Raw genomic sequence first — 17,864 nt, 5'->3', positions numbered from 1 at the left:
GTCAATTAGAATAATGAATTGAAATCATACGTTCATTAATGAATATAGGCTCACTAGAATTTACAAAAATACTACTTAATATGGCTTTAAGGTGTTTGGACAGACACCAAGAGGTTTAAAAATTATACCATTCATGAAAAGTGTATTATTTCTATTTTCACAAATGACCAGACATACCATTGTATAACATCAATTATGAGCAGTATACAGCTTCATTTAAACAGAAACTGTTTTTGAGTAATTCGATTTTGGATGTTGATTTTATGACACACATGCCAAGGCTATAATGGATAGATGGATAGTCAAATATGAGAGCAGAATGTGATGGGAATCACAGGGTATGCACTGAATGTAACAAACAAAAATTAGCAATAAATAGCGCAAACCCTCATTTCAAGGGAATGTACAAATTGCCTAAATCGGCCAGTGCATGGTTATACCTATGCAGACATATCAGGACTTCTGGTTCATCAGCTTGAGACCTTTTCTGTTGCTATAGTAACCTCTGGATAAACTACAGGACATTAGGGCTGCTGAAAGCAAGGACTGAGCATAGCTGATAGATAAGAAAGAGGTTTGCAGTGAGGAGTGTGTGTCAAACGGAAGAAGAGTAAGAGTAACAAACGGATGAGTATGTGGACCATCACATTCGCATTCACAGAGATACAGGGGTAAGTCTTCCGAAATGATGGGGGGTTTTCAACAAAGGTTGTTTAGTACCTCCCCCTTCAGTTCTGAGCTCCCACTTTTCAAACTGGTGAAATCCTGCCATTTTAAACAAACTGACCACACAAACTACTTTCAGTGTTTCTTTTCATTTTTCAGCTTTAGGGCTACCATGTTGCTTGTCCAATCTGGAGACTCCATGACCACTTAAGAGAAAATTCTGTACAAAGTACCTCACCATATTTAACTGTAAGGAGAAATCTCTATCTGTCCACGAGTCAGCACCAGATGAACACCTGCTTCACTGTTATCTGATGAATTGCTCTGGGCTTTTCCACTTACTGCATGCTATCTGACGCCTCAATCCCTTAATTACTGTAATTCAGCACGTTGTTTTACAGGTGTAGAAAGAATTAAGGTGACTGATTTCAGTCATTTATGGGAATTGAGTTGCAGGAACTGAGTTCCTGTAGATAGGGTACTCAATTTAAGTTTGTTGAGGGGAGAATACTGATTTGAAATCATGTTTGTTGTATTTACTCCAAACTGAAATAGACTGGAAATGAACAGGAACTGAAGTCATTAAACTGATCGGAAAAACAGATGGGGGGGGCTTACAAGGGAGGACAGTGAACTGGAACTGAGCACAAAATGAACTAGCTTGCATTACATTTTATTTTGGGCTTTTAAAATGTAGATTTAGTACAAAAACTGATCTGACATCACAGTGTACAATGAATACATGGGTAACAAAGGATAAAGTTGTAATGGTAGAAAAATAATTAATATCTCTAGCAGGGCTACCAACCTCTTCGTCGATCTTCTCTTCCACTGCTTCCACACTCCTTTCCATCAGGTAACGCTGGGTCTTTTCCAGCTGGTAGTTAATGAGTTCCTCAATGGCATCCCTCTCCTCCTTATCCACAAACTCCTGCACGGCCTTACCCATGCCCTGCTCCGTCAGCAGAGACAGCTGCACATTCTGGGGAGAGGACGTAACAGAGCCTTAGACACACTTACAGAAGCCTACATTCTGCAAAAAAAAAAAAAAACGGAATATACAACTTTATGTTTTCTTGCGCTATCCCATTACCCTGGATTCAAAAATTGTTATTGGTTATTAAAAAATAGTTGGTTTGTGTTATGAGTGGTAAGAGCTCTAACATGTGTCTAACAGGCCATATGGGCACTCGACTATGTGTAGTTTTGCAAATAATGAATTACATTTCATATGTTTGGCCTGTCTAATGACAAGGTGTACAAGTCGACAATACAATTAACTATTTGGAGGAACTGCTGGTTCAGGTAAAGCTGGTATACAATGTGGCACAGCCTGTAGGGTGAGGCCAAATCTCAACACAAATAAAAATCTCCCTGTGCAGCTGGGGGTTTCATTCTTTGTCTCGGCACTCTTTGTACTGTGACCCAATTTCTACCTGTAACTCTCTGCTTTCCCTCTGTCTGAATAAAGTGAAAATAAGTACATAGTGCAGACTGTCCCCTGTCCTTAAGAATTAAGAAATACATAGCCCATGGAAATATCCCATTTAAATTAGGTGGGGTGGTCACCAAGAGCTTTTCGTTGTGCTTTTTCTTTCTGGCAGTTTCCAGTGTACCGCTCCCCAGCCACATGTATAATAATTGTTCCTGAGGAGCAATGTTCCAAATTATTAGCATAAGACACAACATAATTTGGCAGAGACTCCAAATACATATGCAAAAAGGGATTAATTCAAATAAACCCAGACAGATTCTGGGGTTTAAGCAAGGTTAGATTAAGACCACGGCGGGGTCTAACCCATCCTCCCTCTGCGCAAATGACTGACTTATGCTTGCAGTCATTTGCAAGAACTTCATATTCAGCTCAGGGGAGGCTCAATTCTCTTTCTCTCTTCTGCTCCACTTACATTTCGGCTACCACCACATGCACACAAGTGAAAATTCACTCACAGACACACGCACACGCACACACACAAAATGATTCAGCTAAGCACAGTCACAGTGCAATTACATTTAGATCTATGGGAAAGACAAATCAGTAAATATGGTCACACATCTATGCCTAGCTCTTTCTTCTTTGCCATATTTCTTGCAACTTTTGTGTTTATTTTACTTGCAATACAGGCTAAAGGTATTAGGCTACCTGTGGTTCAAAAAATAAAAATAAAACAGGATTTGACTCAATTTAACTACCGCTCCACCTCCCGACCAGCACTCCACATCCCAACTTTGCAAAACGATTGGATAGATTTCCAAAAATTCACTTAATTTTTTTTTTTACTGCTTCTAAAACAAGACAGAGAGATCAGATGCCCTGGAACATTGAAAGCTGCTTTCACAGGCCAGGGTGTAAAGGCCAGGCAATTATAGCTGAATTGCCTTTTTTTATAAGAGGAGAAAATAACTCATTAACCATGAGAGGAAAAAGCAGGTACATCTATCCAAACAGTGAAATGAACAGTGACTGAAAAGTGTCTTTTGACTCAAAAGGGATGATAGACAGTGCACTGAGCGGCAGAGAGGCAAAGGAAATGTACGGGTAGTTTTATATTGGCCATTTTGAGTGGTTGCCTAAACCAAAAAACCCTTTTCTGAAGAAAAGCGGGTTCTTCCTACTCCATTTTGGCAATGCAGCAGTCACATCCCACTCGCTTATTTTTCAAGGAAGACTAGGTGTTTTTTCATGTCAATGATAATGATTGATTATAGCACTTTCAAATATAGACTTGAGATTTACATATAATAGCATTGGGTGTGCTGTTATAAAGCAAGGTGTGCAGCTTCATGTCATTTAATCAGTTAACACAGTTAACAGTTAATCACTGTATTTTCGGAGAACTGTATGATTTGTGCGTCATCTTCACCGTTCAATCACTATAATGCTTGTAGACTATTGGTTTTGCAGCCTTATGGCTGCCTGATTCTAGGCTTTTGATACCTACAAAGCAATCAAAAGCCTATAATCAAGACTAGATATTGAAAGCTCTCTAATACTTGAACTAATGAAGCAATTTAACACACATGAGTAAACAGAAACACCCGTGAAGCCATTTTTCTTAAACATTATTGTGTCCAGAAATGGGAGTTAAGTATAAAAAGAGCTGTAATTTCTACATGGTGAAACCAAAATGTATAAAATATAATTTAATAAAAGTGGAGAATCTGGACTTTGAACTGGTTGATTAAAAACTCTGGAGTACAAAGCCAAATCAATATGTCTTCATTCCAAACATTATGGAAGCTACTCTAATATCTCCTTAAAAAACAAGGAGATGAATCTTAAGCAAAGACAAGCTTTTTTATTTTCTGGAATGCCCAGTCTTTTGTGTGTGTTTGTTTTGTGTCTGTATGAATACACATAACTCATATGTTTAAGAATGCATATGCATGTACACACACTGTATACATTATGTTAAAATGCAAGGTTAAGGGGCGTCTCGTGGCGTAGCCTGTAGAGCACTGTCCACATGCTCATTATGGGCCGCGCGACCTTTGTTGCACGTCTCTCCCTCTCTCTGCCCCTGTTCTTCCTGTCTCTCTACACTGTTCTGTCCAATAAAGCTGAAAAAGCCCCTCAAATGCAAGGTTAAAAATACATTATTTGTATGCATTCCTTAACATACATCAAATCATTAAATACTGTATTTTAGAAAATGCAATGTGGTTCTTCACTGAACTGCTTTTAAAAAATTCCACTGTTAATTAACTAGCAAACTTTTCAATCCAACTGTTTAAATACAATTAGCTACTGATAGTACTTCTTGAAAATGTAGAAATATTTCAAATACAGTAGATGTTAGTATGAGTGCAATTTTTCACTTGGCTCACCATTTATTCCCTGCTCTAAAGACAGATTTCCTTATGGTTTTCAGAATAATTTTGAAAGCTTCCCGCTTGGCCAGTGATTTCAAACACTTAAAGTTATAATAGGTGTTGCACTCCTATGCAAGTGATTCTAATCTGATATATGTAACTAAATACTTGGTCAGAACCATCTGAAAAACAGGACTGCTGCCATATCTGCTGCCACATCACTCATGATATCAATCGATAAAGCTAATTAAGTAAAATATATCCACACTTATAGATATATATCAAAAATACCGTATTCCTTCTAGCATTCTTTTTAGATTTTGCAAGGATTACGGAAAATTTGGACACCCCTTTTGTAAGCTCTTCTAAGATAACATACTATCGCATCTCATCAATGCTTCAACTTCTAAAATGTACAATCGTGAAGAGTGGATTTCTGAAGACCTTTAAAGGGTTTAATGGATGCCAATTTATTTCATAACCTATGACATTAACATTTAAAAATGTAACAATCTAGTGAGTCAAACTGCACTTGAGCACTGAAGTACGGAGAGAGATGGATTGTGAAAGGGGCTCCACTTATCTTAATAGCCCCCAAAAATTCAATCTTTTTTAATCTATTGAAGGTGATTTCTGTCCAAGTCAGTGCTTTCTGTGGTACTCCTGGACTACTGTTTAGACAATGCATATTCCAAGGAAACACTGGAGAGCTGAATTTTATGATTGCCATTTATTTTCTATTAAAGGATCTATACTTGTTTGTATAAAAAGGGGTGTCCATGTCAGCCTGATCAACTTGGTTTCTACAATGTTTGACAAATTCCCCTTCTTGCTACAAGCATCTGAAAGAAAACTATCAGTGGTAAAATATGAAACTAACTCCAAATGCACAGCCCTAGTAACTGCACAGATGAATCGTGCCATATATGCCTACGGATTCCTCTGGGTTGACTTTACATATAGTGGACCTGCAAAATCCACACAAGTCATGGCAGTTACCCATTGCCCATGTCATGTCTGACCTTGAATGTTCTGCATACGAGTAGTGATTTACAATTTTATTTGGTACTTGTGTTCCTTTCATGATCCAAAACATTTCTCAGACTTTCTGACTGGTGTCAAAGTGTCCTGGAGACCAGAATGCATTACATCTTGATGAGACCGTTTCACTTGTGAATATGCAATTGGTAAGTAGAATCCAGGGATGCTTCAATTAAAAAGGTCCAGTTTGTCTTTTGAAGTCTTCCACCAGCTCTTAACAGTCCATGATCACCCAGGAATGGGTTGAGGTTGAATACTTTAGATTGTCTACGTTCTCTTCACTTTTTATTTGTTTGTTCTCCTTGGCAAAACCTTTTTTTTTAGTTACCTGAATCCAATATCTCTCTGCAAGCTCAATTTCATTAGTGGACAGTTCTCTTCTGGTGAAGTGCATTACAAATGAATTGGATTATCCAAGCAGTGATCCTCAACACTGTGGTTAGTCTGCTGTAGTTCTCCAGTGGTAGAACGGCTTCTTGGACTGAATGGCCATCGCTATGGTCAGATTGAGCTGTCAGTTAGTTTTGTGTGATACTTTCCTCAAACAAGTCATCAACTGCTGGAGTAACTGTCAGTAACTCTCAGTCACTCTGGCCCATGCCACCAGAGCATGTCATTCTTCAAAATATCTGCTCTGGCTCTTTGTGTGCCAATGTCTGCCAAATTTTTTGCAATTGCAATGCCTCCAGTTTTCAGGTTCTGACAGGGTCTGAATCTGTGTCCCTCTATTGTCGGTGAAGGGGTTCCATTGCTTTCTTGACCTTTTAATCCAATGCAGTGCAATCACTTAATCGGTCCTATGGAGTCATTTTCAAATGGGTTACAAGATATTTGCCTAATCTCGCTCTTATCAAAAAGCCTAACAACTCTAGCCCAGGGAGAGTGATTTTCGTCAAAGGGCTGCCTCTAAAAGAAATTCAAACTGAACTACACTCACCAGTAGACTTGCTTGCACGCATGCATGCTACCGTACAATATGCAGTCTTGTTGGCATCACAAGACTAATTTAAGATTGGTGATTTCACCACTGGTATCACTGATTGGACAGATCATCTGGCAGTTCATCATCCCACCCCAGTGCTTGTTCCCAAGTCTCTTGAAAAAGACGTTTTATAAATAATGTGAATGGGGACAGAAATACAATTGGATCAAAAATGATTGCGTCAGACTGAAATACACTTTGTTTCATGTTCTTTCTGTCTTTCTGGATTTCCAGCACAGTCAAAAACAAAATAATTAGAGTCTGTTCTCCAGATCAACCCGAGAACTTTGAGTACTTTGACCTTTTGTTTCACTGTTTTCGGTCATCATCATTCCCTCTTTCTTTCTTCCATTTATTCTGAAGTTCAATTGAATTTATTTTCAATTTGCACAATGATATGCCTGCAGACCTCATGATCTATTTCACTGTTGTGCATAGAAAATGTGCAGCTTCCACACTCTCCGCTCCACTGATCACATCATCCACATACAGACATTCCATATGCTACAAAAAGCAAACCCATGTGTACTTCCAGATGCTCCAAATCAAACCCATGTCATTCTCAGAGTACATAGTGCAACATCTTCATTTTTCTTGAGGATGTCATTTGTCCAAAGGAACCTAAGCATATCTCTATATTGCTCAGCTATAGAAATTTGTAAAAAGGCTGACAAATGCCACCTCATGCTGTTTGAACAATAAGTCAATATGACTGCCACATCTATATTGCAGGTATAGCTTAAATGACACACATCCCACTCATTTATTCTTAATAGAAATTTCTCAAGGTATTGTTGGAAACAGGGATGTCGATTCATAGCAAACACAGTCTTTGTAGTTGACATGATAATTAGCACATTTTATATTTTTTAGCTATAAATTCACTGGGTTATCCATTTCCATCACAACAATTTTCTACATCAATTCTACACTGACAAAGTTCCGCAATTTTTTCTCACAATTTAACAATTGACTATTCCTGATTTATTCTACTGTAGCTCCATAAAACATTTAGAATTCAGAATATTTCATTTTAATTTTTTAAATAGATAATTATAAATAGTAATATAAATAAAATATGAATTTATTATATTCACGAAGAAATGTTTTTTCTTCCCTAAAATAATTTGATAACTCATACATTTTCATTAGTTGTAGCAGTATTAGGTTGTTTAATTTAACAAACGGTAATCTACAGTTTTACACATAATGCAGGTAGAAGTAATAAAGTGCCACACATGCAATTATGTTGGTGAAAATGCAAAAATGAAGTTCTCCTTCAGTTTGAAATGAAATACTGAGAGATCACGCATGTAAAACAGTTATATATATAAAACACACATATAAAAAAAGTCCTGTATCATAAACTCCTTGACCACAAGTACACAAAATCTGAGGGTGCTCTGCAGAACTATTTAAATTATATGTAGCAAAAAGTAAGCAGTGTTCCCTGATGTTCATTAGTGTCTCCAAATCTATCCAAAATTTCACATTGCTGTAAATCATAACATAATCATATATTTCATTACACGTCTTTTCATCAGTATTGGGGTCCAAAAACCTACCTAAAACCTCTTCAAAAATGAACTAAATGCTTTTTGTCCATTATAAAGCACATAAATGTGCCCCTTATAATGGCTTAAAGACCAATGGCAGATTTGAATGCGTGTTCTAATTTTACCATCACTACAGCAAGGTCAGAAAGCTTGAGAGATATATCAAGTTATATTCATATTTATAAAAAGTATATCAATTTATATTTACACTCCAACAGAAGAATGTATTGTAGAACTGAACATGAGTAAAAGTATTCATTCAAAATTATTCATTATTCATCTAGATGAAATTCAAAATTATTGAAACATTACTTTCTAAATATTTTTTTCTGCATGGACACATATTTGTCCCAGTCTGGTCCACGGATATAGGTATTAATTTAATTAATTTCCCCCCAACGCAATTTCAAGTTAATTGTCTGTATGGACACACATTTTTCCCAGTACGGTCCAATAGTACTGATAATAATTGAATTAATTCCCCCCAATCCAATTTTGAGTAAACAGCTGTGCTTCCTGAGTTCCCTCCACCCACACCCAAGTACACTGCAACTGCAACATGAGCATGATTTATTTGTCTATCAGCCAATGACAAGGACACTCTATTCCCGGCTGAGCCAATAGGGAGCAATTTAACAGTGCAGGACGTAATAACCAATTACATTCAATAACCTAAAAGGCCAAAAGAAATTCCCCTTGGTTAGAATAGCTCGCGTAATTTTCCTCACATATAAATCCAGTCCCAAGGATCTATTGCCTGGTTACCTGCATTTCACTTCAAATTATTCCCATTTCTATCTCACCTGTATTTACACAAAATAAATCTGACCTAGCAGCTATTTTTTCAACAATTTTAAATGTCATTTTCTCCAGTCATTGAGACCCAAATTCAATGTCCTATGGGAAATTAGGAAAGATCTGATCTTATTTGACTTTGTCCCAATACATTCCATTACATCAAAGTTATTTAGGAGATTCTCTTATCCAGAACGACTTGCACAACTTTTTTAACATAGCATTTACATTGCATCCATTTCAACCGCTGGATACTGAAGCAATGCAGGTTAAGTACCTTGCTCAAGGTGTACAATGGCAGTGTTCTACTCGAGAATCAAACCAGCAACCTTTAGATTACAAGACCCCGTTCCTTACTCATTATGGAACTGGAGAGATATAGTGTATCTATGGTTTGGCCATGGTTTGGGCTAGACCCCTTAGTTCAAGTGAAGGCAAATCTTAATGCTACAGCATACAGTACAATCACATTCTAGACAATTCTGTGCTTCCCCAACAGTTTGGGGAAGGCCCTTTGCTGTTTCGGCATGACAATGTCCCAGGGCATACAGCAAGGTCTGTATAGAAATGGTTGTCAAAAACGGCGTCGAAGAACTTGGCCAGTATATACATGTCCTCAAGCCCACCCAACACCTTTGGGATCAATTGGAAAGCCAACTGCAAGCCAGGCCTAATCACTCAATCAGGGTGGACCAGCTCCATATTAATGCCCATAATTTTGGATGAGATATTGGATGTAAGGTATCCCCATAATTTTGGCCATGTAGTATATACTGGTCAATGCCACTGTCCCATGTTTTTTGAGAACTGAAATAGTTTGGCTCAAATAGAAGTTTCGCTCGGACTGTGCATTCCTTTGCCACCTTGTTCCATACTCACTTTCTCAGCCGTCTCAAAGTACTGCTTCACCAGGTCCTCCACTCTCAGCTGCATCACGTCAGAGGAGGTTCGGCTCAGGATCTGATCAAAGTCAATGTCCTCACCTGCACACAAAGGCAAGAGACCCGATCAGAGCTGCGGTCTAGGTCAGGAAGCAGAGAACCAAATCATGCAGCTCAAGCACTCGCTTAAAGGACAGACAGTAATTGCTAAATTGACTTGCCATGGTTGTGTGCATCAGGCCAATCACTGTGGTATCAGCGCAAGATTTTGTGTGTGGGAGATCATGTCATGTGAGGTAATAGCACCCTACCAATGGTATTACTGTACCAGCATTATTTGCCTGCGTGCTTTGTTAATACATTACGTGAAATTACATTTATTTGGCAGACGCTTTCAGCGACGTACAATAAGTGTATACCGAAGGTCATTGGAACAACCACAAAACAAAGGTCCCGCAAGGTACAATATACATTTTGTATCAGTTTTTCATAGCCATGAACACATTAAGTCAAATTCACACAGTAAACATCACTCTCTGACCTAACCTATGCTAAGTCAAACTAGGAGGCATGACAAGCTAAAACATCAAGATAATGATTCAAAGCACAATATAAGTGCTGGACGGAGTTACATGTAACATGAAGGGGCAAAGGAGGCAGATGTGTAACATGAAAGTGCTATAGGAACAAAGTAGACTGATTGAAGTGATAAAAAATGATCCCAGATTGGGAGTGCCCTGCAGAGTGGTACAGGTATAGTCTGAAGAGATTAATACATTGAACAACAGTCATAGAGCTTTCAGTGTCTATTACGTACTATTCACATTGTACCAGTTTCACTGGAGGTAAGAGGAAGATGGAACGGAATTTTACCTATGAAATAAAATAACTCAAATATTCATATTTAAATTTATATGTAGTCTTAACTCATCTCCCTTGTGGAAGCCCGGAGCTATATATGTACATTTGCTCAAAAACCCACACACGGGATCAGTATCTGACTGATAGCGTTCGAGTACCCACAGTAAATAACATTTCTCAGCGAAAATGACTGACATGCCATATTTGTATTTGACTGAATGAGCAGCTGTGCCTAGAACAGTGAACCATATCATCATCAGAATGGAGGCAATACATACTCTAGTATTTAGTCTGAGAATTTCCAACAATGTGTGAAGTTTATTGTGCCAAAACGATCCCTCACCAGATTCTGTCAATGCAAGGTCACTGCCTCACTGCTTGGGGTGAATTCATTCACATATAATTTATTTGATGTTTTTTTTTCGGTATGGTATGGTATAGTATACGATACTTCTAAAGCTAGTGATTAATGCAGTACCTATGTATCAATTTACCTATTTAATATGTTTTAATATGTAATATGAACTTGAGACTTCACTCAGACTATGAAATCAAAAAACAATATTTCATGTATAGAGAAATAATATGAACAGGCACATGATGACAGTAATATTATTACAATAACACCAGGCAGGTTATTTGAATTAAGACTGAACTACCCTCTCCTCGGTCAAGTCCTTTAAAGTCTCCTTGTATGAGGAAAGACAGACGTCATCGCAATGCAAGACAGCATAACACAAGGTTCTGCTGGTACTTCCTTCTCACATCAACTGTGTTTCCTCTGGCAGTGCTGATGCAGTGTCAGGCTTGAATTTTTAAATGTTTTTTTATTTTTATATTGTACAGTGCTATCCATTAATAGCTGTTCCAAAACTATTCAGCATCTAACTTTCTGTAGATGCAGGACTGGGCTGATGCTACAATTAGGTATATTCTGAGAACAATGAAACCAAATCTAGCTGAGATGGTAAAAACCAGACGTTCACACAAATGTAACAGGCTAGTGTTCCCATAACCAGCTATTTAATTAAAGTTTCTTGTCTTCTGTTACGAACATGGGGCCAGTTGGTTCATCAATAGAGAGTGAGTAATATGGATTTACTGGCAACCCCAAAGATGATGAAATACTTTTCCACAGCCATCTCCCATTATTTGTGTAAGTATGCCTACAAAGAGCACTACCTAACACAAAGACAGACCACTGTTGTATGCAATTCAAAACAGCAAAAATGCGAGGAACAAACAATGAAAAGAAAGTAAAGAAAATAACCTTTTGTGCTCTTGGTTTCTCTGTGCCTGAAGAAGTGGATGACATCTTTTGGGTTGGCTAGGCGGTCCACAAACTTCTGGTTGAACCGCATTGTATTGAAGGCCTCAAATCCTCCACTGTAGTCCACCTGATAAGGAGGAAAAAGGTGTGAATTAGGGATCGAAAATCTCCACATGAAATGAACACACTACTCCTCCCAGGTCTAAAATTTAAACATCAGATGAATGTTTAACTAGATGAATAACTTTATTATTAGTAATGCAGAAATTCTAGCTTTAGAGTAACAAACAAGAACCCCAGTGGCTCAATTATGAAAACCAATACGCCTTAGGGATATGTGTTTTTAACATCAAGCAGGACATGTTGGCATGCATTTAATTGCTTATGTTTGCCACAATCTGCCATATAAGATACCAAAAAGATACTCCATTGATGAACTCAGGCCCAATTCACTGAATTCTGTGTGAAGGAAAAAAGGGAAAATCGTTTCTCTCTCTGGGGAAAAAAGGAATATGTATTTAAAGACCCAGAATACATTTGAATCTACAGAAGTATGTAATCTCCTACACTTGTGAGTTCCTGAGTCTTTCATAGCAAAGTGTATCAGACAAAAATCCACTAAAGGCTCAACTTCTGAGCCACAGAATGCCAAGTCAACGGCAACCATCTGTAAAGTGATGCTAACCATAAAAGGACCCTGTTGATTTGCTCTCAGCAGTCAATGCTCTCTCAAGACTACACAAAACTACACTCCGTGATAGAAACTAATAGCAAACTCCACAACTGAGAACTGTAATCTGAAAGCACAAATCCTACTGCCAACCACAATCAACTCTTATCTACCTTTTCCAAATGGAAGTACACTATTTTGGGCAATGCAACCCATCCCAGAAGAAATGCCTTCCATACCTGACTATAGTTGTAGAGGCCATTAAAAATCACTCTGATACTGCACCACTACTATTAACAGCTGCTGTATCATCAGCATTGAACACATTCAAATACCGCACAAGTGCATTGGGAAACCTGTGGAGTGTGCAACTTACTTTAAGTAGCAGCGGTCCAACTGAGGGTAAGCAGAAATCCAAAGAGGACAAATCTGAAATACAGCCTAATGCTTAGTTCTTAAAAATATAACACACTACATACTTAGAAACACAGAAAAGGAACTCCTGATCCAATCTACACCTTCTCCTGGTATAAAGAACTAGAAAACTACTGATAATATGCAGGCTACAGAACTGGGTTGCAAGAGTTCTAACTGACATGACAATTTAAAATCAAATCACACCTCTGGCACTTAGGCATTAACAGATGCTCTTACCCAGAGTCCATAGTTATCAATTGCCCAAAACAAGTAAAAGCAATTAACTGTGGTTATTATTCTATTATGCTGCATCTTATTTAGCTGCAAATTTGGAAAGTCAAATACAAAAAAAAAATGTTCTAATGAGAATCCCAGCTGATATTGGTTTTATTATTGTTTTACAACTTCCAAAATGATTTATAATTAGAAAAATACAGCCACTGTAAAAAATAAAGTTAGATTAATATCAAATAACTACTCTACTAAATTATTAAAATTTTAATTTTAATTAAACCAAAAGTAATGGTTTACACATATTTTCCTGGTTATGTACATACTCTTAAATCAGGGCTAGCTAATGTATTTAAAATGAATACATTTTTTTCAGGACTCTACACTGCCTTATTTAATTTCTTTTTATATTTAGGCCTAAGGCTTCCTGTGTGTTATACTTCTAAGCATATTTATAAAGCCTGCTGAAGCTCAACTATATTTTTTTATAAGAGCAAACAACTATTAAGAGTAAAGATTTGTTTTAGCATTCAAAAGCAAAACCATCTCCCACTTTGAAAGCTGCCAACCTTTTCTCCAGCTTTTCTTTTCTTCCAACAATAATGACAGCACTTTGGAGTACTAAATGCACTTAGAATGACAGTTTTTCTTTTTATACAAGACAAATATACAAAGCAGCCTTTTAGCCACCCTTATTTCCTTTCTGACATTGACTGTTGTACTCATGTTAGTATATATGCACTATGGAGACTTTTTTGTAACTGATGAGTACCTAAGTTTTACACTGAATTTACAGAGTTTTGAGAATTATTTACTTGAATATGCACCACTTCTCATACACAGTTCTTTATTCTAGAAGTTTCACCCAGTCTATTACTTTCCCCTCTCATCAAAATAATTTAAAATATGGAGGAGCCCCATGGTCTAGGATTAAAATTTGCAGTATAGTCAACTACATAACCAGTCTTTTGATGCCAGTAATTGTATCCAACTCAAATAAATTATGAATGTAATTGAAATGTTAAATTGGCTATTATTCCTTACACTTGCAGGGCTGCAGACCAGGTAATGACTACTGACATGTCAAAGCTGTTTGAAGGAAAATTTCAGTGTTAGGCTAAATATTTTCTGAACGTAATATATTCTGTAGCAGGTCATACATTTCCATTCTATCCTCCCATATTTTTGCGGCATAACATAAGAACACTCTAATATACATATGCATGTATTTTAGAGTGTTCTTAACACACAACCCAAACACACAAATTATTGCGCATCGGGATGCCGCATTTACTCTCATTTTCCTAGCGTGAACCTCTTAATGTGGCACCTTAAGTAATATGGAAAAACGCTATTTGTCTCATTAGCGTCTATAAAAGCCCTGCAAATCCTGCGTAAATATGGCCCCAGGTGAATTAATCGTACTTTAAATGGAGATGTCAATATGAGTTGTGAGAGTATTACTGCCCTTGCTACAGAGTTTTGCTAAACGCCATATAAATTCCACAATTGGCTGAGTCCACTTTTAATGCAAGTTAAGAGTACAGTTCCACCTCTATCTGACACCACTCACATTCCTATAATCCCATTTCCAGACCTTTGCCCAGAAACATCTCTTTAATTCTCAATCTTAATGTATTTCCACAAATGCTAAAAACACAACAAACTTATGGTTTCATATCACACTTTTTCTCCAAATTACTTTTTTTCCTCATCTGTGTTTCATCAAAGTCTTGAATAAGAAACACACAAATTGCAAGTCGTATGAGCAGTTCATTTAATAAACTATTTTCAAAAAATTAATTCTCATTTTACCACTCCTAATTTACTCAGAAAATGTTTATATCAAAAAAAATTACATTTTGATTGAATAACTAATAGTTTGCATAATTAACTTTAATGTTCTTACATACATACCGTATTGGCTGGCAATGTTGTTAGCCAGGGTCCACATTATTGCTCATATAAATCAGATGAAACTTACATCTGCTAAATAAATGCAATGTACTGTACTGTTTTGAAAACACAGACCTGGCAGAGAAGCACTTGTCACAGCAACTCTACTGAGAAAAAGGTTAAAGATGAAGGATGCACTCACTCTCAAGCGGATAAGTGGTTTCTCAGGCACCAGTGGATTCCCCAAACGCTCCCTCTCAGCCTCCTCCAGCATCTCTTCAACCTGTAAAACACAGGAGTTACTGAGAAGTATCTGCAAAACTGATATCACTACCCTCTACCTTTTTGACTACTTTCCAGGTGTTACTGCGATTCTGCCGGTGACAGTTCTGCCAACACAGGCAAGCACCAAGACGCAAACACCAATGTCCTCATGGCTATAAACTATATGCCATAGCCACATGATTTGTTCTGTTACTCTTAGTTTTTACTTAATTCGTTTTTTTATTTTGGGTGCATGTAAAGCTTGCTGCTGTTGCTGTTGCTGGCTGCAAACTTGTAAGGGTTGAAAGAGGTGACAGGTTACAAAACACAGCTTAGTCAGAGGGTCCAGGGCATCCTTCCCCCTGAAGAAATGTTTTTATTTCAACAGCGAAATGCAGCATTCTGGTGCACTCTGAGCAGAAAACTGAGGAGAGGGTATGATATAATTCAGCATCAAGTCACTCAGACAGCCTCAATAGACTCAGACAGATAAGCAGGTCAGTACTGCCATCCTGAAAAAAAAAGAACAAAGAAAAAAGACTTTCAAGCACTTTTTCCAGTAATATTCTTTAACTTTCAAGGACAACATACAATATAACCATGGGCCATATTCACAAAACATCATCTTACCATTATCTCCTAAGGGGCACAAAAAATTATAAACCTACTTGCAAAGCACCGGAGACCAGCTTTTACGAAGGAATGAGGAGAATTCTTAAGCTAAGAGAAGAGAGGTTGAGGTTGACCCTGTTAATATGGATGATGTTTTTCATGAACAAGTGTACTTGATATACCCACAGCGATTGGTTGAGAGAAGATGAGTCAGTGTCAGTGAATTCATCATAACCATGCTGACAACAACAAGTGTGATGCTACATTGCCCAGCAAACAAAAACAAAAACCAAACTGGATGCAAGAATGTTTTTTGCTTCATGCCCAAGTGGTTTGTGAAAAGAAGGACATTGCTAAAGGGAAATCTGGAGTCTCGGTTACTTCAAAAACCAAGAAAAAAGCACAAGAACATGCAGTGACGTAAAAGAAAAAAAAAAGTATTTGTCATTTCTAAGGCCCTGGGACTTCACCGAACCAGTGAGATCCATTATCTAAAAATGGATTACACTTGGAACAGTGATGAATCTCCCCACGTGTGTCCGGCCTTCCAAAATTTGTCCAAGGTCACAAAAGATCCCAGACGAACATCCCAAAGAACTGCAGGCCTCTCTAGCCTCAGCTAAGGTCAGTGTTAATGACCCCACAATAAGAAAGAGAGTGAGTGGAAGGAATGGGATTCATTAGACAGCAGCAAGACGGAAACCACTACTAACAAATGAAATATCAATGCTTGTCTCACATTTGCAAAAAAGCACCCGGATGGTCCCTAAGCCTTTTGGGATAATGCTCTATGGACAGATGAGTCAAAAGTGGAACGTGGAAATTTTTTTAATGACACAGGTCCCATTATGTCTGACATAAAACAAAAACAGCCTTTAACTGTACGAACACCATAAAAACAGTCAAACAACAGTCCTCTTGTCAAACCCCCAGGCCACTCAACAGATTTAGGAGCTAGTTGTCATGCTAAATTTATTTGTGAATTACTCTTAGACCAAAAAAATCCTAAAATTAGGAGCACCTTTCAGCCTTAAGATGCCTTGTGAATACGGCCCCTGATTCATATAGTCGACAGTCGATGAAACCCATTTCATCACATTTACTCCGTTAGAATCCTTTTACAGGAGAAAATTATTTTCATGGAGATTTGTATTACCTTACATTCAAATGCCCCGATTTTTTGTACTAATCGTATTCCAGAAACAATTTATAAAACATAGCAACGTGAAACTGATTCAGAAACTATACATTTAGATGAACTGAATTCATCTCACCTCTATTTATTCAGTATCTGTGTTTTGTAATAGGATTTTGAATTCTTCACAGTCTACGAGCACATAGGGGAACAGAATTTTTATCCCTTTACTTAGTTTAGCAATGTTTTTGCATAGTACATCATCCAACAATTTACTATTCCTGGTTTATTCTGCTGTAGCTCCATAAAGAATTTATAAATTTGTAGTGCGAATTAATGCCACAGTTTGGGCCCATTTTCCCCTGCCTTTGAAACAATGTGTAAAAAATTAGGATATTTTATTTTTTAATTGTTAATTGTAATAAATATAAATATAAATACAACGTTAATACATTATTTTTTTAAATTAGTTTCAAAAATGATGTTTTTTTTTTCCAAAATAGTTTTAATAACTACTTGCATACATTTTTATTGGCTTGAAATTAAAAGAGAAAATTGAATGCAATGAAGACCGGATTCCATTTCATACCATTGCATTCAATTTCAAATGACTGAATACAAATTCAAGTTTTGCAATTCAAATTCAATTTTTAAATACAATAAATTCAGTTAAAACATTGCGAATGTCTGTCCATGGTTTTATTGCTTATTGTGGCCTATTGTTGCTAACCTCATGGAGCTGTGAGCAATTATGTTTGATGTCCAGAAGTTGTC

The 17,864-nt window shown here is 37.3% G+C and overlaps 1 protein-coding gene across 1 annotated transcript in view; it reads right to left on the bottom strand.

The window, feature by feature from the left end:
• Nucleotides 1-17,864, bottom strand: part of mre11a (MRE11 homolog A, double strand break repair nuclease) — a 43,923-nt gene that overhangs the window by 10,941 nt on the left and 15,118 nt on the right. Inside the window, exons 10-13 of the mRNA XM_035385266.1 lie at nucleotides 15,282-15,362; nucleotides 11,866-11,992; nucleotides 9,733-9,836; nucleotides 1,475-1,648 (exon numbers count right to left, since the gene is read on the bottom strand). Of these exons, the coding sequence (XP_035241157.1) occupies nucleotides 1,475-1,648; nucleotides 9,733-9,836; nucleotides 11,866-11,992; nucleotides 15,282-15,362 (486 nt within the window). The remainder of the gene's footprint in view (nucleotides 1-1,474; nucleotides 1,649-9,732; nucleotides 9,837-11,865; nucleotides 11,993-15,281; nucleotides 15,363-17,864) is intronic.

Source organism: Anguilla anguilla, chromosome 12 (genome assembly GCF_013347855.1).
Source record: "Anguilla anguilla isolate fAngAng1 chromosome 12, fAngAng1.pri, whole genome shotgun sequence".
NCBI classification, from domain to species: Eukaryota; Metazoa; Chordata; class Actinopteri; order Anguilliformes; family Anguillidae; genus Anguilla; species Anguilla anguilla.
This window is presented reverse-complemented; position numbering and strand designations above follow the sequence as displayed.